At 53.2% G+C, this 24,268-nt stretch overlaps 7 protein-coding genes across 7 annotated transcripts; 2 read left to right on the forward strand and 5 right to left on the reverse strand.

The window, feature by feature from the left end:
* Positions 1 to 466: 466 nt before the first annotated feature.
* BO66DRAFT_427026 (uncharacterized protein) lies at positions 467 to 928 on the forward strand (the record flags this gene model as incomplete). The annotated part of the gene is made up of 3 exons (XM_025650318.1): positions 467 to 730; positions 791 to 832; positions 891 to 928. The coding sequence occupies exons 1-3, from the start codon at positions 496 to 498 to the stop codon at positions 926 to 928; spliced, it is 315 nt and encodes a 104-aa protein (XP_025506352.1). The 5' UTR covers positions 467 to 495.
* Positions 929 to 1,314: 386 nt separating this feature from the next.
* BO66DRAFT_446524 (kinesin family protein) lies at positions 1,315 to 2,694 on the reverse strand (the record flags this gene model as incomplete). Its single annotated transcript, XM_025651688.1, has 1 exon — positions 1,315 to 2,694. The coding sequence occupies one exon, from the start codon at positions 2,692 to 2,694 to the stop codon at positions 1,315 to 1,317; it is 1,380 nt and encodes a 459-aa protein (XP_025506353.1).
* Positions 2,695 to 3,484: 790 nt separating this feature from the next.
* On the reverse strand, positions 3,485 to 5,155 carry BO66DRAFT_317224 (BCS1 and AAA domain-containing protein; the record flags this gene model as incomplete). Its single annotated transcript, XM_025643549.1, has 1 exon — positions 3,485 to 5,155. One exon carries the CDS (start codon positions 5,153 to 5,155, stop codon positions 3,485 to 3,487), a length of 1,671 nt encoding a protein of 556 aa, XP_025506354.1.
* A 4,295-nt stretch (positions 5,156 to 9,450) lies between these two features.
* BO66DRAFT_409490 (RTA1 domain-containing protein) lies at positions 9,451 to 10,499 on the reverse strand (the record flags this gene model as incomplete). Its single annotated transcript, XM_025649187.1, has 4 exons — positions 9,451 to 9,705; positions 9,757 to 9,997; positions 10,048 to 10,426; positions 10,484 to 10,499. 4 exons carry the CDS (start codon positions 10,497 to 10,499, stop codon positions 9,451 to 9,453), a joined length of 891 nt encoding a protein of 296 aa, XP_025506355.1.
* A 1,843-nt stretch (positions 10,500 to 12,342) lies between these two features.
* On the reverse strand, positions 12,343 to 13,050 carry BO66DRAFT_317093 (uncharacterized protein; the record flags this gene model as incomplete). Its single annotated transcript, XM_025643544.1, has 1 exon — positions 12,343 to 13,050. A coding segment is annotated over one exon (708 nt), but the record flags the coding sequence as incomplete, so codon positions are not given.
* A 449-nt stretch (positions 13,051 to 13,499) lies between these two features.
* Positions 13,500 to 16,814, forward strand: BO66DRAFT_436203 (glycoside hydrolase family 18 protein; the record flags this gene model as incomplete). The annotated part of the gene is made up of 10 exons (XM_025650907.1): positions 13,500 to 13,588; positions 13,650 to 13,778; positions 13,862 to 13,991; positions 14,044 to 14,131; positions 14,209 to 14,907; positions 14,970 to 15,495; positions 15,566 to 15,686; positions 15,740 to 16,456; positions 16,512 to 16,631; positions 16,686 to 16,814. The coding sequence occupies 10 exons, from the start codon at positions 13,500 to 13,502 to the stop codon at positions 16,812 to 16,814; spliced, it is 2,748 nt and encodes a 915-aa protein (XP_025506357.1).
* A 1,497-nt stretch (positions 16,815 to 18,311) lies between these two features.
* BO66DRAFT_436204 (uncharacterized protein) lies at positions 18,312 to 22,356 on the reverse strand (the record flags this gene model as incomplete). Its single annotated transcript, XM_025650908.1, has 3 exons — positions 18,312 to 19,678; positions 19,741 to 20,445; positions 21,363 to 22,356. 3 exons carry the CDS (start codon positions 22,354 to 22,356, stop codon positions 18,312 to 18,314), a joined length of 3,066 nt encoding a protein of 1,021 aa, XP_025506358.1.
* Between the last annotated feature and the right edge of the window lie 1,912 nt (positions 22,357 to 24,268).

Raw genomic sequence — 24,268 nt, forward strand, 5'->3', positions numbered from 1 at the left:
AACCCCTTCAAGACGGGCGCGTCTCGTGACGACCTGGATCTGGCAGTAAGGAAGAGAGGATTTTCTAGAAAGGGTTAGCATGATAGATTAGTTTGCAAGCCCATAAGGTACTTAATGAGTCCAAGGCTGACCCTGCATGATTAGCGTTGGTCTAGCCTCGTCCAGCTGAACCCTGCATCCTTTCCCGGTGCGGCTCGACCCCGACGATCCTCGTGTCTGGTCACTTAGGAATCATGTCTACCTCACCTTTGCGGGAATTTCCGCAGTCTGCAGTATACACTTGGACTGATCTGCGGGTAAGCGAGCGAAGCGAGAGCCAGACGGGCGCTCACTGGGAAGAATGTGGGGGCCGTCACGGACAGCTGCAATGATTCAGGGTCTTCAATTTGGCGGGAAAATTATATAAACCTCTGGACGACCCATCGAGAAGATTCTCTCATCACGACCATCATTAACATTCTCTACAAGTCTCTACACAGATTCATTCTGATCATCATGCACATCCTCAAGTCCACCGCCGTCCTCCTTGTCTCCGCCCTGGGCGTGTCCGCCACCCATTTCCACAACAACTACGGCAAGAACGGCTGGATCCAGGACAACCAGGGCTCCGACATCCAGCTCAAGAACGGTGGATCCGTCACCATCGGCGGCGGCTGGGGCTTCTTCTGGGTCGATAGCAGCGTCTGCTCCAAGAACTCGGTCACCTACACCTGGCCCTCAAGCTACGGCGGTATGTTCTTTGCTTCGTACGATGCAGCTCGTTGAATAGACAACTGATGATGTGATATAGATGTCTATATCCACAGCGATGGCTTCCTGTATGATGCTAGTGGTGAGTTTAGTGGTGCACTTGGAAGGCAAGGGTAAGAGGTACTGACTGTGGTCTCTAGGCTACCAAATCTCCGGCGGTGCTCACATTTGCGGTTGAATGCTGGGTGTGATGAGTGGAGTTTGGGGTACAAAGGGGGTGCTAGGTGGAAAGAGAAATGTACATGTTGATTTGTGGGTTGCGGAGTCCCCCTTGCAGATAGGTGCTGTTCTTGTTGAATCACTGGTGAATCTGCGAGTCATGATTTGTGTCAGTCTGAAATGAAGAACCGTGCACATTCATTCCGGCGCGTCTTCTACGCGAGATTAAGTCTAGAGAGATGGATCTTACAATCCTACCAGCGTTCAGCACTGTAGAGAGTCAGCAATCTGAGATCTTGCCAGTTCTTGATGCACTTGATCGTACATTTGGTTCGAAGCCCGATTCTGGGCGAATTACACTCAAAAGTCCATCTAATGTCCAAACTTTTATTTGTACCCTCTTGTCTACTTACCAAGATCTACCATCCCAACCAAATTCCCATACTTCAACGTATTGACTGTGGCCGCCGCCTGACCCAAAGCCGGCGAAACTGTCAAAATCATCCTCGAACAAGAACCGCCCTTCTCATCCCCACCCGTCGTTCCCTGAAAATGCTCCCTCAGCACCATCGTAAGCGGCGAAGACCGATACGGGATCCTGGCCGCCCTCGCAGCCCTGGCACGAATCACCTCCTTCAGCGCGAGCAGATCCGTATTAATCTGCCTGCCCTCGCGCTGCTCCTGGGGAGACGGTTTCAGCCGTGGCACCGCCGCAATACTCTTATCATGATAGAACTCCGACCCCGCCAGATCCACCAATACCAACTTACCCCCAAGACAGGCATGTCCCGCCGTCCTCATCACCTCCTCCACCGTCCTCGCTGCATCCTCCACATACCCCAAGAACTCCGCCTTTCTAGCCTCTGCCTCGTCAATCCTCGCCTGATCGACCCGATACTCAGGATTAGGGACGTACTTCCCCGTCCCATCCTTCACCAACCCCTTCCAACTTTCCTCCAGATAAACATCCGTCGCCCGCTTGGCAACAGGGACGAACTCGGACTCGCGCTCCACGACCGCCTCCCTGGCCGCCAGCAGCGCGCGGGACACCACCTCCACCTCCAGCACGGCATGCGTCCGCGAACTCAGCTCATGCACCGTCGAAGTCCCCGTCGCGCGCAACGCCAACCCACCACGGAGGTGGGCGAGGAACTCCTCCAAGCTCCAGCACGCTTTCGTGGCAATGGGCCGCACCCGCACGCGGCCGTGCGCCAGCACCTCCGTCTCGCCGCGGAGGTGCGTCTTCCCGTCGCCGCCCTCGCGGATGTGGCACTTCTTGTGATCGTTGAGGAGGTCGAAGGCCTCGTTGCCGCGGAGCTCGTACATGCGGAGCCCGAGGCCGAGGCCGAGGTGGGATGCCTCGTCTGTGGTGTTAGTGGTGAGATTGAGATTGATGGCGTGCAGGGCGTCCAGTAGGTGCTGCGCTGCTGCGAGACACAGGCCGTAGTGCTCGGTGTGCTCGAAGTCGTAGCCGATGATGGTGTGGGATTTGCCGCTGCCGGAGTGGCCGTAGGCGAAGACGTTGCTGGTTCCGCCGTTCAGGATCAGGGGCAAGGTGGGCGCGACTACGGAGTCGAAGACGGTGCGGTTGGTGTCGCTTGCTTCGAAGATCTGCGTGAATGCGTGGCTGCTATTCCAGGGACGGTGTTGTCGGCTCTGCGAGGGAAGGGATATTGATATGCGGTTGTTGGCGGGGTGGGGTTCATAGTCGCGGGTGAGTTCCGTGGGGTCGGACGCGTCGGGTGGGAGCGGGCGCCATCGCACGAAGACGGAGAAGGGTTGCATTTTGGGTCGAGAGAATGAGATTGAGAGTGCATGGCTGTGGTGATGAGAGAAGAGATTTCAGGTTGGGAAGTGGGAGTTCTTAAATGTTGGGTCTTCAGAGACGCCGGACATTCGGGGTTTTCTCCACCCCGGCGGGTGGAGATGGGGCGGAGAACAATACCTTACGGTATTGCTCGATGGAATTCCTTACAGCAATGGCATTTCTACGCGTGTGTGCTCTGTACTTCCGTACAGTACTGTACTGGTCTCGCGGTTCTTTTATCTTATCTGATCAGATGAGTTCCTTGTCGTATATACTGTATGTGGTACTGTGCTGTACTACAAATATCGAATGTTTACAAGACTGTCATGATAAATAGACCTATAAAAATGAACGGGGGGCTCTTTCGCCCCCCTTACGCGAGCTGTAGTGCTGGATTCAAGGTGAGTCGCCGGCCCCAGCCTACGGCATGGGGCTTCGGCGACAATGGAATGGCTGCGGCGTCTGCCGCAGCGGACGAATAAGATGCTGAAAAAGAGTTAAAAACAGAACCAGAGGCCAAGTGGAAGTATTCTTTGGACAACGTATGTACTCTGCTAGTCGCAACGGTGGAATTTGGTCCTAGATTGGAGAGAGAGAGAGAGAAGGTAACGAGAAACAAAAAGTAGCAAGAATCAAAATCAAAGGAAAAGATAGATCTCACAAAACATGGAACTTCAACATTTTTGAGCATCCAGCTATATCTGATGTATATATATGTATGAGTTCCCCATCCCCGGCAATCGAATAGTCTGCCTAACGATAGGAATCTCAAGAGGGAGCAGCAATCTCGGAGCAATCACTGAAAATCCCATCTGACTCCGACTCCGCATCCGCAAAAGCGGCAGACAGCTCCGTGCACTTGGCAGGCGCTGCGCCAGCCTCCTCCTCCTCCTTCTTCTCGGTCGTCGTCTCATCCTTGCCTGGCCTGCGTCCCTTGCGTACCTCCTCTGTTTTCTCCAGCCACTCTGGGACCCCCTGGATGGCGAACTGCGGGCTCTTCTTGTGGGCCAGCAGATATCCCTGAATTTCGGCGCCACTGAACTCGCCGGAGGGCACCAGCGTCGCGAACTCGCTCGCCAGGGCGTCAAGCGACGGCGAATCTGGCGTGACTGACGGCGCGAAGCTCGGGGTGTCCATGTCCGTGGAGGCGTAAATCGACTTGAAGAGGCTCGCGACCTCGGGGGTCTGGGCATACCCGTAGGCGATGGTCATGTCCACGCGGCCGTGGCGGCGGAGTGCGGCATCCAGCTTCTCAACATGGTTGGTGGTCATGATCAGGATGCGGCCCTCGCCGGCACTGACGCCGTCGATGGCGTTGAGCAGGCCCGAGAGAGTGACCCCGGTCGTCGTCGATGCGTCCTTGCCACCGGCACCGCCGCTGCCGTCGTCTGCGCGCTCCTGCGCGACCGTCACGCAGTCCACGTCCTCGATGAGGACGATGCACCGGAATGGCAGGCTGCGGAAGAGCCGGGCCAGCTGGTTGTCCGTGAGCTCCTTCTGCGACAGGTGCAGCAGGTACAGGTCCAGGCCCAGGTGACCGGCGATAGCGAAGCACAGACTCGACTTGCCCGTGCCAGGGGGCCCATGCAGCAGATAGCCCCGGCGGTAGGGGATGCCCCGGCTGTTGTACCAGGGCTGGGTCTTGGGGTCCAGGTACTCCTGGACATCCTCGAGGAAGGCCTGTTTCACCCCGGCGTCCAGGATGACCGAGGATATCGCGCGCGGGGTCCGCTTCATGCACCACGCCCACCACGACTTACCGTCCTGCATCATGCTCTCCAGGATCAGAGTGAACTGGCTGACGTGATCCTTGTACGCCTTCTGCGCCTCGTAGCTCATCTGCTTGTGAAACGAGGCGTTTCCGCCAAAGGTCGTCACCCGCAGGATATCCTCGTACCGCCTGTCGCGGGCAGCGATGCGTTGGATCTTCACCAGCCGGCCCTGGTACAGGTAGTAGTACGACCCGGCGCACGGGTTGTAGCGCATGCGGCGCGTGCGGATCAGGGCGATCGTCTTGCGCCAATCGTCGTGCTCGCAGATATCCTGGTCTTGCGAGTCCTCGTCGGGGATGCAGGTGATGTCGTCGTAGCGCCCGGCGGTCTGGATGACGAACGCGCTGGCCTTGTTGAGCGACTTGTGGCGTGCCATCCAGAACAGGTAGTAGTCGTACCCCCAGTCAGAGGGACTGATCTCCACAGTGGTGGTGAAGAGGTGGAGGAGCGCTTTCCAGATGTATCGGGAAATGCGCTGGGCAACGCAGGAGAGAATCACGGCGAAAGTGACATAGGGGAGATAAGTGGGGGGATTCAGTCCAAAGTGCTTGGTTACAATAGACAAAAGCGATCCATAGTTCGGGAGAAGCGCCTGCAGAACCTTCTCATACCCTTCCGGATTTGACTTCACCAAGTGGGTCTGAATCTTCTTCAAGAGGCCAGACATGTTGATAGTATTTATGGTGATGGTAACAGTCGTTCGATGGTGATAACGAAGGACTGCTGGATTGGGTATATGAGAAGGTGCTTGAGAGGAAAGGATTGAGAGAGGTGATGGAGGAGTAGGGAGCTTAGGAAGGTAGGAAGAAGCAGGTCTTTTTATCCCTCGAGATCGTGAGCATACAAGTGAGCTTTCGTCGCTCGGTCCTTCACAGCCGATCCATGTGCGCAATGCAACAAAGAAATTCCCCAGAGATACTGCCATTGTGGGTAGCAATGCTATGCTATGGACAATGCTATTGTGTGAACAAAGACATCGGATGTCCTGATCCTACGATAGCTGTCTGGTGCATGCCACAAAGCTACATTTGAAGCCAAGCATCTTGTTCAGAGTTCCATAAAGATCAATTTTGAACAACTTACCGTTGCCCGCGCACTGCTCAAAGAATACTTCATATAGAAGGTTATTGTCGAAGCTGAAACTTCAATGCTGGGCTTAAACAATAACACTAGGTCGTTCAACGGTCAGCTCATTGATCCTTAAACATAGAGGCCAAACGATGTCTTTGCTTTGGTCTTTGAAGCTATGTCAACTACCTCTAGTCTTCAGTCTTCACCGAAGTGCAAGAATCAATCAAGAAAAGGAAAGGATCAGATAGCAGAAAGAGCCTTCACTCTGGCGATAAAAGTTAAGCCTTCGAAGACTAACGACTTGAAAGAATCTCATGGGAGCTTTGTTTGTCAATAGGACCATCATGAATATACTTGGCATGCATGTCATCGCAGATTGTGAAATCTTTTGGTGCTTTCAATTGAGCAAGATTGAGAGCACGACGGCAGGTTTAACTAGACTCTTTTGCCGATGTGCCAATCAGTCCACGCCAGATATGTGCATGAGCGTGATGGCCAGTAGAGAAAGGTCAAGCGTGACTACGCAACACGATGCCGTATCTCATCTATACGCCCTCTAGGAAGAAACTACATAGGACAAGGTGTCCCGCCAGGTAACTGTCGCTGACTCTTGTACCATCATATCATAACTGCTGTTCATGACTTTTATCCCCTTCTTCTGTTGGTGATCTTTATGCGCACGACGTGCACCTCTGCTTTACCAGTCACAGTCTATTTGCAGAATCCCCTGGCACGAGAAGATGGAACGCGAAACAAAGACAGATGCGATACACACAACATCCTGCCACGATGTACTGTATCCGCCCTGCGAACTGCACCATTCGCTTTCCTCTTGAGTATTTCTCCCTCCCATCCCCAACACAGGCCCAAAGACTATCGTACGCTTGAATGGCCTTTTAGCCATCATCCGGCCAATTGTGCCAGTATGTGATGTACACGTGATCCTGCCCGTGAGAATGCGGCATCGTAGTCGGGATGGGGGATGCCCTCCCTGCCGTGATTCCAGGATCGATTTCAGATCGTTGCGGTGAGGTACGCTCCTCGTCTACAGGGGTATCTCCATGGAACTTTGCGGCAAGCATCCGGGATTCTTGATCGTCGTTGGCATTGAGTGGGTGTTCGGAGTCGTTCCAGCGCATGTAGAAAAAGGCTTGGTCGTTTGGATCTGGCATTGTGGGCGCAGACCTTCGACGAGATTTTGGAGGATTTGGTGGGATGGCAAGCAAGAAGTTGAGGGTTATACTGTAGCAATGAGGGGGAGAGTCGGTTCGGGTTCCTCGATATCGCGGTGGTGAGCATATAATATAGCTGGGTGGCAAGGGTTGCGTCATGACAGAATCATTGCATTGTGGCCTGTCAGGATAGTAGGGGAGGCGCACGGTGGAAGATTTGACTTCGTTGCTGGAGTTTGTAGAAACTTTGTATGAGTGTGTCAGTTTCAGGGTTGTTGTTTGGCAAAGCTTGCTGCGGACGGGGCTGTCAAGCTGGATCACGAATCAAGCCGCAGACCCTTAAACCGCGAGAAGCCTCCTTTGAACTCAAGTTCAGCGACCAGGGGATTTCAAATATCACAAAAGCGCAAGTGGATCAAATATTACGGCAACAGGTTTTGAGGCACAGAAAACTCTCAGAGTCTGGTCGTCCAAGCCAAGCAGTCGTTACCACCTGAAGACTTCTTTTCGTACACCCCCAGCATTGAACGCAGTTGAGTGCCTATAATAGACCAACGCGGTGGGTTCCTCGCCATCGAACACGGGCAGGAAGTCCGACACTCGTACGACAGCAGGCACATCGGCACAACTCGAAACAATATCTAAACCCTCCTCTTCAATCTCAATCCACTTATCCGCGATCGCGGCCACGACGGCACTGTTCCACACTCCTTCCTGAACTGCAGAGGTACGAAGCACCCGTACAGCTCGCCGGCGGATGTGAGGGTCACGGCACCGCACGGCGACGTTGAACATGGCTGCGATAATGCCGAGATCGAGCGAAAAGGTTTTAGGGATTGGTAAAGGAGAAGAGGAGGCCGCGTCTGAGGGATGAAATGGAGAAAGATTTGGGAAGAACCCCACAATGGACTCGCCTAGGGTAACCATCTCTGCGAAAAGGGCACAATACTTGTCCCAGTCGACATTGTCGCCTGCCTCGGCCTGACCCGCAGGCTCGAAGATATCTAGCGAAATCAAGCAGTCGATCTTACGTAGCTGGAGCACTGCGAGACCGCGCCGCTCGCGGTCCGTCAAGGGAGCACTGCGCTCACGCAGAAAGTCGTCTAGTGCGGTAGACCAGCGATCCAGCAGGGAGATCGAGACGTCACGCAGAGCAACTGCCGCGTGACTTAACGCATTCACCAGCTCTATAGATCTTGGGAAAGGAAAATGTTGCTCCGCCTTCGTACGTTCGTGTTGCAGCCCCATATTGCGCTGCCGGTAGTAGTATGTGTAGATTTCGAGGGTCTCGCGCGCGTCGGCTAAAGAGTGGAACACGATGGGTCTGTCCAGCTCAATGACCAGCTCAGGCCAGATGTTAGCACGCGCTGCACTCATACGGTGGACGGTCTGTAGCGCTCTAAGATTAGCAACCGCATTCTTCTACTCATGCCGCGGATGAGCACCGTACCACAATGATTTGCGCTTGCAGGCGAGTAAAGAGGCCACACACCACGTCGATGGGAACATACGGCATACGACCTTTGCTCAAAGTTGTGAATCTGTCGAATGGATTGGCTCGAAGTTCATCAAGGATTTTTAGTCCGCTGGTGATGTGAGTGATAGCCGAGCCGTATTGGCCGCGCATTGCCTTGAGCATAGTTGGTACGCACGTCTTATTATACGAGATATAGAAACACACGTACCTCGAAGCAGGCGAATAGAATACAAGACATTAAGCAGACGTCAAGGGGCTGTGAGCCGCCCGGCGCCGGCATCAGACAACGCATGGCGCATAGGTACTGTCGCAAAGCAAAGGGGTCGTGCATGATCTGAGTGCCGGCTTGGTAGACAGTGCCCGCATCAAGCTCCAGGCGCTCATGGAGCGAGCCCAATGCAACAGTGACATGGCGAATGGCCGGCTCGCGGTGCGCAGACTGCAGTAGCAGGCGTTCCCAGAAGACACATTCGAAGTCGCCGGCCAGCTGTGGGGCAGTCTTGGCTATAAAAAACTGGAACGAGCGGCGCTCTCGGTCGGAGATGAATAGATCATCACCGAGCGACCGGGGAATGAGAGGCCTTGTGAATGCGTTTGATCGTAATGTCGTGAGGCTAGACGAGGGCGATAGGGCCGGAGCCTCGTAGCCGTCGCATACTCGGCCGGTTGAGGTACAGCGCAGACACGCCGGGCGCTCTTCGGTGCACTTGACGCGGCGCTCTGCTTTCTTCAGTCAATCATTGCTAGACAATGGTATGATCTAAAATTATCAATCTCACTCACTCCTAAGTTCGGTCAGCAGGGATCTTATTGACTTGTGGGGTGCACTTACTTGCAGGTCAAGCAGCCGGTGCGCGTCTTGGGACGATACGACCGCTTCCTTTGTCCCGGGGCAACTCGGGGCATCGATCTAGTAGGTGCGTTGGGTTCTAAAGCGGTTCATTGGTATCGAGCTGACGAGTGAGATGATGAAAGTGTGGACCGATGCCGGCGATCTTATCAACAATCACCTGAGTCACATGTCGCAACTTGACCGCTTTAGGTTAGTCGATCGGAGAAGCCGGCTGGTTTATTTATAGCAAGCTGACAGTAAATGAATCTATTTCAAGTCGAAGTATACCAAATTCATCAACATACATAGTCTCCAATATCTCCAAAGATGAGGAACATGAGAAGATACAGAGGCTAGATCTGCGCGTCCATCTATTATACACGCCGTCTAATCAACAAAAGCGACACCCCTCAGCACTCTCCAAAACGAACCATATCATCACTCGGCATCTCCTTCTTACTGGTCACACCCGTCTTCTTACGCTGCTTCCGACTCGGCATATCACTCTCCTTGCCCGGCATAATCCGACCGGGGTGCACCGCATTGAGCAGTACAAGTGCCAACAGCATCGGCAAAGAGTCAAGGCAGTACTGGTACGCCTCATGGGCGGGAATCTCGCTGTCGAGGCCCTGCGCATACTCACACAGCCGGAAGATAATCCGCATCTACTGCTTATCAGTCGTCTTTCTTTGCACCACGACAGAAGGAATGCTTACCGTAATCAGGGCAAGACATGCATAGAGCACATAGAGTAAGAGCAATGCCCTTTTCGCGTCCGAGCGCCGCTGCTGGAGCAACTTGTGGTGGAAGGCCACGCCACAGACCACGAACACGAGGACGAAGAGCTGCTGCACGCCGACCCCGGCCATGTATATGTGTAAGCCCGTCATTTCCGTGCTGTAGGAGACGTTGTTGCCGGCTGCTTGGGCGGCTCCGTAGACTTGGACGATGAATGCACTGTTGCATTGTCAGTGTCGGCTTCTGGAACCCGATACAGAAAGCCATACATTATGTCTAGAGCCACGAAGAAAAGACCAAAATGCCAGGGTCGCACGCGTAAGACCCGCGCGTCGTCGGTGAAGTTCCACACCATACGGCCCATAACCATGTAGACGAAGGCGTTGGTCCAGAGGGGTGCGATAAGAATCAGCACAAACCACGCCGCGTAGTCGGTGTAGCTGGCTGGATGGAGGATGCTGAGGATGCGAAAGATGTAGGTCACCGTCTGAATGAGACCGGACATGACGATCACCCAACTGTAGAATTTTCGATGCAGGATCGCCTGTGCAAGGTGGGCGAGGGTCGTCAGGGCGAAGAGCACGGTAAACAAGTACGCAGCGCCGATGGAGGGACAGAAGGTCCACATCGTGTCTGGTGTTGTTAAAGCTAATGAATTGTTAGGTATTGAATTCCTTTACAGCGAATAGAATGTGGATAATCTACCTTTGCACTGCGTCATGGTGGCGGTGGTTGTCGGAGATAGAGATAAAGAAGTAGGAGAACTACCGCTAGCAGCCATGTAATCACTTTAAGTAGGAACCCTTCCTCGTCTTGCTGCCTGATGAACAAAAGCCGAGTTGTTGTGATCGTGAACCTTGAAGTTTACCTCCTAGGGCTGGGTATACGAGACTTTGTCTGATTGGTCCGCTCGTATGGACGCCCCAATCAGATCGCCATGTGTTTGCTCGATACGGCCCCACTCCCCTTCACTCGGGAGCGGAGTCTGGCCGCCGGCGACCAACTGGAACGACTAAGGTGCAGATATTCCTGCAGATGAATGCCGGCACTGGGCAGGTGTGGGCTTTTACTGAATTTAGAACATCTCTTCTTCGACTGATGGTCGTCGGGACTCGGGTATAGTGTTATTTGTGGCTCCCTATCCGCACATGATTTCAGCCCATAAATCTTTCCGCAGGCGGATCTTTACAATACATCCAATGGCATCAATGGGTCAACTGAGTGCAAGAAGTCAGAGTGCGAGTTGACCAAGGTCCTATCCATGTCAGGCTGAAGTGAAGAGAACGCTCGAGCGCCTCGACCTACACTTCTCAGCTCTCTTTTCTTTCACCTTCCCCCACCCATCCTTAATACGTCCCCACGCCAACGCGGAACATGCAACATGCACGAAGGCCGGGGGCCGCTCGTATTAGTCGTCAATGCCTAGGCGAGTCATGCAGAAACCAGAAACCAGGCAACTGCGCCTGGTCGTAGAGTAAATTATACAACTCGATCTCCCGCAGGGTACACCCTTCAATCGGCGGCTCGTCTCGGTCCTGGGGCTCGTCATACTCCTCGGGATCCAGTGAGTATTGACGATACAGAGGTACCCGGTCTCGCCCCCGATCTGGCGCTCGAGCTCGAATCTGGTTTCCTCCGGGTCCCACGGGGCGGGCGCCTTTGATACCGACTCCCACGCCGCCGGGGTAACCTGGATACATCACCGGTACCGGCACGGCAATTGCTGGAGGGTCCGTTCGAGGCCCCATCCGTGCTCTCCCTTGGGTGGCCGCTGTGCCCATTGTCGGAATCGTGGGCGCAGGCTGGTGGCGGTCGCACCCTCGAACGACGGAGCCCCTACTACGGTAGGACGGAAGGTATCCATCCGATGGAGGAATAGAGAACGAGCCTTGTATGCAAGGCGAGGGGAGACATGTCAGGCAGTGGGAATTGTGAGTCGGTGCTGTATACGTTTGACTTGAAGCGGCCGCATGTCTATCATGCTACCTATTAGCAAACTTCTAAATTCAGAGTCTGGCCAATCGAAAGGGAAGCCACAAAGGCAGACAATCCAGGGGCAGATCCGATACACTTCAAGTGAACTTGATAGCCACCTGAAACACAGCCCGGCAAGCGCAAGCGTCAACGCTGATCATGGGTCAGTCAGTTCTAGGGTCGTTGAGTGCGTCGAAGACATAATCTACAATGCCAGGAATAGTTTCTGTGTCTTGGTTCTAAATGATGTAAAACAACGAAGGGTCAAGATCTGCGGGCCAATAGAATAATTTCAACCTTTGTAGCAGACGGTAAGACAAGAAGTGTGCGAGTAGCGGTGCACAAAAACCGAGCCGTCGATTTCGAGGGCCCGCCAGCTAATGACAAGAGAGTTACGACGAAACTCTCAGCTTGACCATTTTTAATCGGGTGGGAAAGACCCTGAGCCGACTCTCGGGCCTAGATCAGGTATTCTACTGGGTACAGGAACTGGTACAGTACACCGCCAATGACACCAGTAACAGCAAAGTCGTGCTCAGACTCACTTCATGGAACCTATGAATGAGTGCATAGATACTTTCGACACATCGTCAACCTCTCGTCTCCCCCTCCCCATCCCTCGTCTTCCCACACACTCGCCCGAAAGATGCAAGGTCAATGATTGCCGGGGGATGCTTGTAATAATCATCCCAGTGGAAGTTATTCAGCTCATAGAAGGCGTTCAGTTCCGCATCGTCGTATAGTAGATTCATCCATCCGACGTTAGGCAAAGTGCACCCTTCCATCGGTGGGTAGTCGGTGTCGTCCGCTGAATTCTGCTCCTCTGGGTCCCACTCGCTGTTAACCAGGCGCACAAACCCAGTCTTGTTCAGGGAGCTCTCCGGATCTGTCGGGTCCGGCGCGCTCAGGACGGACTCCAAGGCCTCTTGGTGCACTTGGATGAAAAAGCGATATCGGGATGTTGTTCGTATACGCGCATTCTCGAGTGTCATCCCATGCTCCTCGCGGGCTGCTGCTGCCGCCCACTTTTCGAAATGCTCTCGGAGGTATGCCGGGCTCGCGCCGTCAAAGGACGGGTCTTGTAGAACTGTGGGCCGAAATGTGTCCAGAAGATCAAGACCACCAAAGGGCTTCAGCTTCTCCGGGATATGAAACAGTAACCGACTCATAAACCTTTCCCAGCCGGCATCGCTTCCATAAGTACACCGGTAGATGACAAATCCCCAGATCGTGAATCCGTCGCCTCGCAGCTCATCTTCCAGGCGGTCTGCGTTGTTCTGGGAGTATTCCTTCCATGGTGAGAATGCGTCTTGATGGGCGCAACGGTCTATTACTTTCGATTATCTGCGCCGGACCGCTCATTGCGGTTGGGAAACAAACGGCAGTACGGGAAGCGGAAATTGATGAGGTTGCGGGAAGTGAGGATTGGGCGGTGTTGAGGGGGAAGCGGGTAGCGGCGCGGAAAGTGGTAGAATGCCTTGGCTGGTTGTACGACGGCCTGAATTGAAATATTTTGTTGAGGGGCATCCTAAATGTTGAGCAAAGCATTCAGTACATGGTAAATTGGGTGACCTGAGCGCGGAGTAGGTGAAGTGGGGAGAACAAATCTAGGGAAAGGGGGCTGCGGTGCTTCCTTTATATACATGCAGATCGAACGATCCCGCCAGCCCTAACCAGGTCATGGGAAGAAAATCGGCAGGACTAAGAAGACCAAGAAGAGTAGCGAAGCCGCTAACGACCCACTCCAATGCAACGCAGCCGCGGAGTGCGGACAGTATGCAAAGACACCGGGGCAGACCTGCCCGCTCAACACCTGCTGCAGTGTGTGGGGGTTCTGTGGGACGACTAAAGACTTCTGTGGGACAGGATGTCAAAGTAACCGTGTCTTGAGCCCCAGACCCCCAGCCGGCAAATCTCAGATCAGCGTTCTCAAGAACAGGGTTATCGGGTACTACGAGGCGTGGATGGCTCGTAAGAGCTGCCACCGGATCGATCCGACCAACTTGCCGCTAGATGCCCTGACACAGTGAGTGCAGCTCTGTTTTTGCAACAGGGGCAGACTTGGTCCTCAGAGCATATGACACATGACTTATCCTGTACTCTGAACAGCGTGAACTTTGCCTTTGCCTCAATCGATGCGTCGTCGTACCAGGTGGTCGCAATGGACTCGGCAACCCCCTCCAGCCTCTTCAAGGATACGACCAACATCAAGTCCATCAAGCAAGATATCAGTGTCTTCGTCAGCATTGGTGGCTGGTCGTTCTCCGATAACAACAGATAACAACACCAAGACGCAATCGTTGTTTGAAGAAATCGCCGGCGATGCGACCAAGCGGCAGACCTTCGCCAAGAACGTGGTCCAATTCATGCGGCAGTACGGTACGCTCTATGACTCCTCCATCTTGCACAATTCATGTCCAGCCCAAACTTAGACTTCACTGATTCTGATGGCCTAGGGTTTGACGGCGTGGACCTCGATTGGGAATATCCCGGGGCCGGCGACCGAGGCGGCAAGCCGGAGGATACCGAGAATTATGCTTTATTGCTGGAAACATTAAGACAGACCTTCGACTCCAGTGGAAGCACGTTTGGGCTGACATTTACTGCGCCCTCCTCGTACTGGTATCTCAGGTGGTTTGATCTACCGAAAATGATCAAGTATGTGGATTGGATCAACGTAATGACGTACGATCTCCATGGGGTGTGGGATGCCTCCAATCCCATTAGTAGCATTGTCCAAGGCCATACCAATCTAACCGAGATCAAAACGGCGGTAGAGCTCTTCTGGAGGGTCGATGTACCCCCTGGTATGCTTGTCTTGGGCTTTGGGTTCTACGGCCGTTCTTTCACATTAGCAGACCTCAGTTGTACGACACCCGGATGTCCCTTCAGCGGCGCCTCAGACGCAGGACCCTGCTCAGATACTGGTGGCATGCTTGCCTACTACGAAATCATGAGTATGCTACAGGGTACATCTGCCTCGCCAAAGCGAGCCACTATCAGTCCGACGCATGACAAGAAAGCGGCTGTCAATTACTTTACTTTCAATGACAATCAGTGGGTCTCTTATGATGACCACATAACCTTCAGGCAAAAGGTCAACTGGGCCAACGATGTAGGGCTGGGAGGCGCGATGATCTGGGCATCCGATCTCGGTAGCTATCTCCTCTCCCTCGCCACCCCACTTCCCCGCTGCAGCACTGACGATGAGTGCTAGATGATGATAGATACTCGGCCCACTCGGGTCTTCTAGGCCGCAGCATCATCTCTACCGCAACCCTGCAGGAGATCAATAAAGCGGAGTCCAACCCCAAGTCCGTGATCACAGACCTGGCTGGGTTCAACGGACAGAAGTGCTTCCGGCATTCCGGCAAATGCGTCAATCTAAATGACGACGCGGCCATGGCCAACGCGTGCGGCAGCGGCAACACGGTCGTCGGCTGGGATGACGCTGGGTGTGGTAGGAAGAGCTGCCACTGCGGAAAGCCCATCTGCTGCCCGTCGAATGCGGCGCCCAAGAATTGCAAGTGGCGTGGCCAGAAGACCGGCCAGGGCGGAGCCCGATCCGACTGCAGCGGGCAATGCGAGGCTGGGGAGATGAATATCAATGGTATTCGTTCCTCGTGGGGCGGGGGCTTCACCAACGACGGTGATACCAACAAATGCGGTCGAGGGTACAAGGCGTTCTGCTGTCCAGACCCCGATTACAGGCAAGTGACCAGAGGATGTTCTTACGCAGCATGGTCAGTTCTGGGGTTATCCCCATTTCTTCCTTTTCTGATGGTAATATCTACTGACTCCAAGTGAGTGCAGCGGGAAGAACTGTCCCAGTGGCAAAACCGCACTTCTGACCAAGTTTGATGATTGTTGGGCCAAGGACAAAAGTACTGCTGCCCGGACCCGGCCCAGCTCGCTGGCTGCCACTGAGTGGGGGGTAGTGGCGGCACCGATTGCGCGAACGCCCGGTGCAATGCCACGGAGTTACAGGTCGATCTCGCTACGATGTGCGACAGCTCGCACTCCTGTGAATGGGGTCGTAGCCGGGCTGCATGCTGCTCCGTGAAGAAGGCACCCACCCGCAAGGCTATGTGCACCATCGACCTGTGCGACAAGGACAGCGAATACTGCGGAGCGAGTGCCAGTGACTTCTGGAAACGAAGCTTCGAGGAGGGCGAAGAACACAGCCTCCAGAAACGTAAGGTTGGCAAAAAGTTTGCAAAGGCGACCATCGATGGACTGATTATCAAGTATGTTATTGCGGGCTATCCCACCATCGGAGAGCTGTTCAGCATTAAAGGAGCAGCTCAAGTCCTCATGAGAGCCTTCCGGACCCGACACGGCTATTGTGCGGGAAGTACGCTCGATGTAACGGACTTCAAATCCAAGCCGAGCAAGGAGGAGTATGCAAGGCTTAACACTGAGCATCCCCTGGATAAGAGTCTTATAGGGAAATGGATGGAGGCCGCGGGTAACGGTGTACTGCCGACGTCAAGAAGGCCGCTTCTCAAGCCAATTGATCTTGCATTCTGGCAGAAGGTGTGGAACGAGGCCAACACTGAATTGGGCAAAAAGCCCCCGGTGGGTAGAAATCAGACACTGGGAAAGCGGCCAGATACACCCAGTGAGCGTATTGCCGAAGCCTTTGGATCGAATCACAATCCCTTCCCCTTTCTAGCTTCCGAGGATGCTGTGAATATAGCCAAGGTATGCGAATCGCCTGCTCATTGCAATACCTTTCGAGACTAACCTGTACACACAGGGGAGGATATTCGAGCACAAAGACCCAGTGCAGTTGCCTAAGATCTCCAGATTAGCGAAGGATGCTGTTAAGGCAGACACCGATGCAGCAGTTGACGAGTTACTCTCCGAATTTCAGACGGTACGTGGCATCGGAAATCCAGTTGTACCGGAAAAGACTGATCATGCTGGCTAGGCGTTCGCGGCCTTGGAGTACATCCGCAACAGCGACTTCGAGATACGCTACAACGATGTGATCCAGCAAGTCTACCTGCAACTGGGCTACATCGAAGAGACGACGCGAACGCACAACTTACAGAATTGATGCAGTGAGTGAACGATCGACCATGCCTCATATTCCGTGACCCTTGTACGTAGGTGGGCGCGAGAAGCGATCCGGCTGGGGAGGGCTCTCTACATTGAAGCACATAACGCAGGGCGCAACCTGCAAAACCACGATCGTGTGATGGCCGCTCTGGACGAATTCGAGGATCTCATTGCGCAGATTCGTATGCCGGCTATATACCACCTGAAGTACCCCAATCGGGACAATGGAGAGGGGTCAAGTGGTAATAACTCATAGATATGCGATGATGCTGGAGGCTCTGGTAAACACAAGCCTTGATACTCTCGGGCTTCAGTTCTTGGATACCGGTTCATGTCTGTCCTACCGAGGGACCGCACTGCATTCCCTCCCTGTGGGGCAGGGGACGCTTTCGAAACCTGTATATATACAACAGCTTCAAGAGTAACAATATATTGAACACAGTAGTTGACAACACGCCTAGAAGACATAGAGAGATGGAAACTGCATAACCGTGCAGAATACCCTCTTTCAGTCCCAAAGCCCCTCAGGCCTCGAAGCAGCACCATGTTAATGACAGTCAGGAATGGATCATTCCTCACCCTCTCAGACGGACTACAAAATGCTCATCGCAGTTGATTAGCCCTAGACACTCGGGAGGGTGAAGATTGTGACGCTTTCACGGTGGCGAGGAGACACTTGTACAGCGAGGGGACTGCCTCGTCATTTGGCGGCACCGTTCAACGCAAATTCCCCGACATGATGTTTTCGCCCTCGGGTTGGTTGCTTCTGTGACTGAAAATATCAAAGGATGAACAGTACCACTTGACAAGGCTCTAACCCGGCAAATAGTGGAATCTGAGCCTTCTACACAAAGGCTTCATTAACTCAACTGTTGCTGATAAATAGGTTACGAAGTATGATCATTTCAGAGATATTGACAGTCTTGATTGAGTGGAGATAAAATGGTACAACTCAATTATAACTTATAACTTTCGGTAGAGAAATCGACCCATGAACTGTGCCCGGTCGGATTCGCTTTGGTAGATGCACCGGCGGGGGAAGGTTATCTCTGTAAAAGTACCCCGCAAGCCCAAGGAAAGTCATGAGGTTGATGGAACCCTAAGCCCCTACTCCTGAGTCTTCTGGCTAACTTGCCTAACTAATACCGTGTCAAGACTTATCCAAATCATCATTTATCGTCTTTTTCTATACGTTAGCATATAATTCAGACATCAGCAACCTTGCAAAGTAGCAGTATAATGGATATTACTAAAATAATTACCAGCTGTGAAAGCGTATCAAAACTTCGACCTTTATCGTTATGCCCGAGGGATAAGAAGTATTACATATCCGCAACATGATATCTATCAGACTTTTGAATACTATTATATGAAGACTAGACTGTGCTATATAACTTCAATGCATTGCTTGTGAAAAGGAAAACGAGAGATTGCTTCCGTTTCCAACCCTCGTGGATCTACCCTACACCATTCCTCAGAAGAGGCAGGCTGCTTTTCACCAGTAACAGGACAAGATATGCGTCCCCGTAATCTGGCCCGTCTCACACGTCCCACTCGTCTCTTCATACTTGCAGGTCGCGTCGGCGTATTTGTTGCACGAGAGCGTCCCGACTTTCTGGTCCTTTGTGGGGTCGACATTCGCATAGTCAGCCGTGAGCGAGCACGTATCGCCAAACACCGTGATTCCGGTCAGACTGGTGGGCTTCCTGGTGCCAGTCATCACGCTGCGGGACCACGTGGTGTCGCGCGGGCAGTTGCTCTGGGCGAGACCGACGTACTCGTAATCCAGACCCTGGTAGATGTAGGTGTGTTTGTTGTTTCCCACCTCCTCGCGGAGGAACAGAGCCCAGGCGGACTTGTCACCGTAGGTTGGAAGCTTGGTATTGGTGGAGGTTGAGCCGGCTGCGGTTGCTGTGGCTGTAGTTGTGGTGCTAGTGCTGGTTTTACGCGCCGTGGTTGTCGTGGCGGTTTTGGCAGGATCCGCGGTGTACCCCAGATACGTGTACCACCCCGAGGATTGGCCCGCAATGCTGGACCAGGCGCTGTCGGCCAGGGCCCCACCGTCACTACCCTGGTCATCGCTGGGGTTGACAAACGGGCAGCTTTCGCCGGTGGCGGTCGTGGTCGTAGTAGTGGCCGTAACGGAGCAGCCGACCTCAACGAGGGTGCTGGTGGTGGTGCAGGAGGTCGAGCTGGAGTCAAGCGATGTGCACGAGACCCAAGCGTCGGTTATTGTCTTGCGGGTGCAGGTAGAGGTGGAGGTGGTCTTGGAGGTCTGACTCTTATTCGAGTCTTCATTGTTGGCATTGGGGTCCGGCGAGTTGCCGTTGATGTCGATGCCGCCCCAGCCAAAATCGATTCCGCCGTCATCGTCGTCGTCGTCATCGTCATCTCCATCTGGATTGTCATTACTGTTGGACCCTTTGCCTGGACTGGAGCTTCCGTCGTCGGTCTTGCTGCCGCCATTGTTGTCGTCGTCGGTGTCAACGTCGCTGTAGGTGAACCCGGTTCCCCTACAGGCCCACGTACAGCCGCAAAAGCGATCGCTGCACAGCTTTCCACAGTCATTCGTGCACTTGGGGCTCACGGGACCATCGGCAACGGTGATGGCGGGGGGCTTAGGAACAATGAGGTTGTCGTCGCTGCCGTCCTTGCCATAGGGCCTGGTATCCCAGGGGTAAGGTGGAATGATGACTGTACGCGGCCGGGGAGCATGCGTCACAGAACTTTGACCCAGAGGGTTAGGGTCATCCGCGATAATCACGGTACTTGGGGGAAGACGAGGCGTGGGATGAACGGTAATGTGACTGTCAGTAGGTCCGTTGACCACCACAGGCCAGAATCCCCAGCCGGTTACTTGGACTTGATTCAGACATCACAGCGTTAGTTGGGCTGTGCTCAACCTTCGAATTGGATTTACTTACTCGGTGGTATGTCAACCGTAGTCGATTCCGCGACACGGGTCGTTGTCGCCACGGTTGATACCTCACCGTCCGTCTGCGTCGTCACACTGCTGTCCTGCCATTCCACCTGCAATGTCGTGGTGTATGGGGGAGGATAAATGATTGTTGGACTTCCCAGTGTCGTTTCGGGGAATATAATCGTGCATGGAAAGGGACAGTCGGCGAAGGGATCTTCCCAGACGCCTGACCCAACAAAAGCGATTGTGTCGTTAGAGATATTAGAAGTTGAGGACGAGCTGGAGGAGTCATGTCCGGTCGAACCAGTGGAAGGGTCCAGTGTGGACCGTAGCTCACAGGCACCATCCGGACAGTACCCTCGACTGCACGCAAAGTCGCACAAACCGTGATACTGGTTGTAGTCGACAGTGGACACCGGGACCCCTGTAAGACTGGAGTTGGCTGCCGGCGCGTCGATCAACACCCCTTCTGCCGTACACGTACATGAATGAATCGGACAGTAACCGAAGTTGCAGGCGTATGAACACAATCCTCCGAGGTTCCCTTCGCCTGTTCCGGCCACGCAGGCGGAAGGAGTGAAGGGGGAGCTGCTAGGAATTGTCAATGGCGAGCTGACTGTAGCACATGCACCCTCAGGGCAATATCCATAGTTGCATGTAAAGCTGCACAGTCCACTGTAGTTGGCATCTTCTCCTTCGGCCGGATAGCCTGTAATACCGGTAGCATTAGGCAAGGTTCTTTGCTCCCCGACCATAGTACAGTAACAGGCTCCCACCGGACAATATCCGTATTTGCAGGCGATGATACCAGAGCAATTATCCACGAATTGTGCGGGGGGCCTCCTCCTGTCTGGCCCGGCACTACCTTCAAGATCAGCAATAATCAATCCAAGTCAGCAGAGTATATCAACCGGGAAGGGCTTGCGCTGCTTGGTACTCCGAATGGCGGCGGAATCGGTTGGCTCCTAATCAACCACAAGCAACAATTCATGGATGGGAGGAAAACTAAAAGACCAGTCCAGGTTACAGTTTGGAGAACAACAGGTCATCCCAAAAATGAGGATTGGTATCATATGAGTTTCCAGTTGAAGAATCTCGCAGCTCTGCGTGGGTGAGCTGGGGGCAAAACCGAAGATAGGAATACTACCCTGTTATCTGTAACGGTGAAGTGAAATGTTCATCAGCCTGGACGCACATGAGTTTAACTCTATAGCTTTCTGTTTCCTGACTGCTATTTAACAATCCATTCACTAAGACATGGCACGGCTTTGCAGACGGACTAATGTCATCAAGCCGCCAGACTACTCTTTGCCTCCTGTTCCTCCTGCGCCAAGCGCGCTGCAGCAAATTCGGACCACCGATAATTCCTTTCTCTTCCATCTTTCAGTCTTGGCATATAGTCGACCGGGACCTGGCCCCCGTCAGGACCCGCAACAATAGGACAATTCTTTCTGGTTTGCCCATTACTAGGGCTTGCTGACCAAAGACCTAAGTTGTAGAGCCTCCATCGGTCCCAGAAAACCAAGCCTAGTCCGAGTAGTGGTCGAGGATCTAGAAGAGAGCCTGTTTGGAACATAGCCGGACGTTCATATGCCTCATATGTCGGTAGCATCATCCATAGATTACCAATATTTCGTTCTTGCACAGCACAGATAGTGTTGCCCCATTGCCCCAAAACAGGCTTGCACGTATCCTCCTCGGGAGACGGGAGAGGTGGGGGACACCAAACCCCGAAGCTGCGGAAAGCAATGGCTTGAGAATCATCGCTACCTTGGGGATCCTGGCGCCTGAGAGACAATGCATCGGGCAGCTCCAGCCAAAATCGTAGGTAGAAGCTATCGAGGTTGGCACTCAGGGGTTCCGATAGGTTTGGATGGGGACAGATATCCTGCAGACACTCCGACACAGCCCGCATTTCATCCCCGGTGGGTTCTCCGTCTTGCGTTGGCCCGCGTTCAGGCCTTTCGGAAGGGATATCAAAGTCCGAGACTCGTAGATAGAGATGGAGCTCGCTGAGAGACCAGCCTATCTGAGGGACGACTTTCCAAACATCCGAATACAGCTGTAGATGCCACAAGGCTCGGTAAACACGGTACTCTTCCGCCCACGATGGAGGACCGGCCTCTCGCGGTGGGTATGGCTCTTCCCCCTTTAGCCTCCGGGCCGCATCCCTTCCGTAGCCTATTGGTTGCACCGCTCGGGTGCGTGCCAGAAAGGTGGTTAAGCAGGCGCAGGCCAGTCGCTGGATGTTGGCTGCAACCCAGACCATGCCCCGCAGCACAGTGCCGGTCACAGAAGTGGGGCTCAGAGGTGAGGAGTAACCCTGCGCCATAAACTCGGCTAAGGTCAGATTGCATCCGGAGGAAAAGGGCAAGCTCTGGAGATCCCCACACATCCGGAAGAACCGGTGCAGTTGATGGCTCATCATGGGGTTTGTCCGTAAGATGTTCTCAACGAGGTAGATGGCATCGGAGTGAGCTTGATTCGAACCTCCCTCGGGGTGGAATAGTGCGGCGATGCGTGGCGAAACTCGGATCAGGCTGTCAAGCCCAACCCAATCAGCAGCGTCCTCGCTGATTGAAGATAGGAGCTCATGAGGTAGGGTGCTGAAGGGGTCCATATTTTAGGGATGAAAAAGAGCAATTCGGGTATAATTGACGGTACAAAGCCGATGATAAAGGTAGAAGAACAGTTCAGATGCTGCTGCCTTGGCTCTTAAAAAGGGCCTGCAAGCCAAGATAAAGCCAAGAAATACTAATTGACAGTATTGGAAAAAAAAAAGGGACTTGTTTCCGCCCCGCTCTCATGAAGGGTGGGGCGGAACCGGACAATTTCCGGCCCCTGCACAACGGCGGATGTTGCCGATGTTTCCGCCACGAGTGGCGATCTGTGACACCGTTCCTGGCGTGCTCGGTTCCTGGACTTCGCTTGAGCCTTTGGTACTCTTCTTTTGTGACACTAAAGTTAGTGCCTAGTCCCAATTACTGTACATACTAGTAATACTAGTGGTGAAATTTATGGATAGCCGAAGTCGGGAATCAAATTGAACATGTCTATGGCAGATATTTGCTGCACATGTCAGCCCCTTTCTTTACTGCCAGAGCTTTCATCACTTATTAGGCGTCTTTCAACCGGCCCCTCTCTGTCGAGGTTCTCTTCTTCACTTTTATTCCTAACCATGATTTTTCGTGCCACAGGCCTTGCTACACTACTAGCTCTTGGAGCCAGTGCTTCGGTCTCACCACAGCCGCGAGCTCCTTGCACTCGTTCCGTCATTGAGGATAATATTTCATTTTTTAGTCATGGAGCGGTTGCAGTCTCTCGGCAAGTGACCAATGCCTCTGCCTGTGCAGCTCAATGTGCCACACTGTCTACGTGTCAAGCCTGGCTTTACTCCACCTCGGGGCAGGAATGCTAACAGTATCGCGAGCAGCCCGTCTCCAAGGACTATAACCCGCTATTCGTGTCCGGGAGCTGTCAAAGGCCAGCAGCAGTCTCGCCGGCCTCATCGATTGCCCTTCCCTCTGCCTCGTCCGGAATCCCGACCCCCTCTCTATTTGCAGTGAGTTTTCTGGGACTATTCTTCTTTAAATCCTCTTAACAATGCCTATACCTCCCTACTAACATGACAAATTCTGTAGTCACAAAGGCCTGAAGAGTCGTCTGCTGCGATCATCAAGCGCGGGTCTACTTCGCATCATCACCATACACATCGTAATGGTCATTCTCCTCACTGAACAGGCACATTACCCAGCATCGGCTTAGTCTCGCCCAATGCATGATTTTCTGCGAGTTATCTTCAGCTATTTCTCTTCAGCTCTTTTTCTTCACCTCTTGGTTACAAAGATATTCTTCTGGGTTTGGCTTTGCAGTGTGCCACTGTATCTGATGCATGTAAAGTCGAAAGCCTTCGTAGGATACCAACCAGTCTAGCCAATTGCATGTGTATTGTACACCAGAACAAGCTTTCTCTCTATATGATAACATTATTTTTTATTTGTGTAGGCTAATTGTTAATAATCCTACAACTTCACTAGCTAGAGTACTTGCTGCCCGCTGCATACTCATCTCTAAGGACTTTACTTTAGTCTTGCACACCAAACACATCTCTTCTTCGAATCTTTTCGAAGATCTTGAAATAAATATATTTTTCGATGGATTTTTAACTATAATCTACTACCGAACCTTTTACGCGTACAGTCCCACACTAATCACAGTAAAAATAAATAAAAGGTAGCAACATAGCTCAAGGTTATAAATAGCTCCCTGAGTTCTGTGTAAAGTATACGGGCTTCCCCACCGCCTGCGTTGCTTGGCTCCCTTCACTATAACACGCACTGCTTCCACCCCCTTCTACTTGAGAGATTTCTGTGATGATCGTGCAGGATACCCTTGCTGAATGCCCGAAACCCTTTACGCGACCCCGACAATCAGCCATGACCATGCCAGCTCCAGACCGCGGGCCTATCTCTTCTCTCCTGGTGGGCAAATGCCAAAACTTGTCGCAGACTACCTCCTCAAGAGGGTCTGCA

Source organism: Aspergillus aculeatinus, assembly GCF_003184765.1.
Source record: "Aspergillus aculeatinus CBS 121060 unplaced genomic scaffold BO66scaffold_11, whole genome shotgun sequence".
Lineage (NCBI taxonomy): Eukaryota > Fungi > Ascomycota > Eurotiomycetes > Eurotiales > Aspergillaceae > Aspergillus > Aspergillus aculeatinus.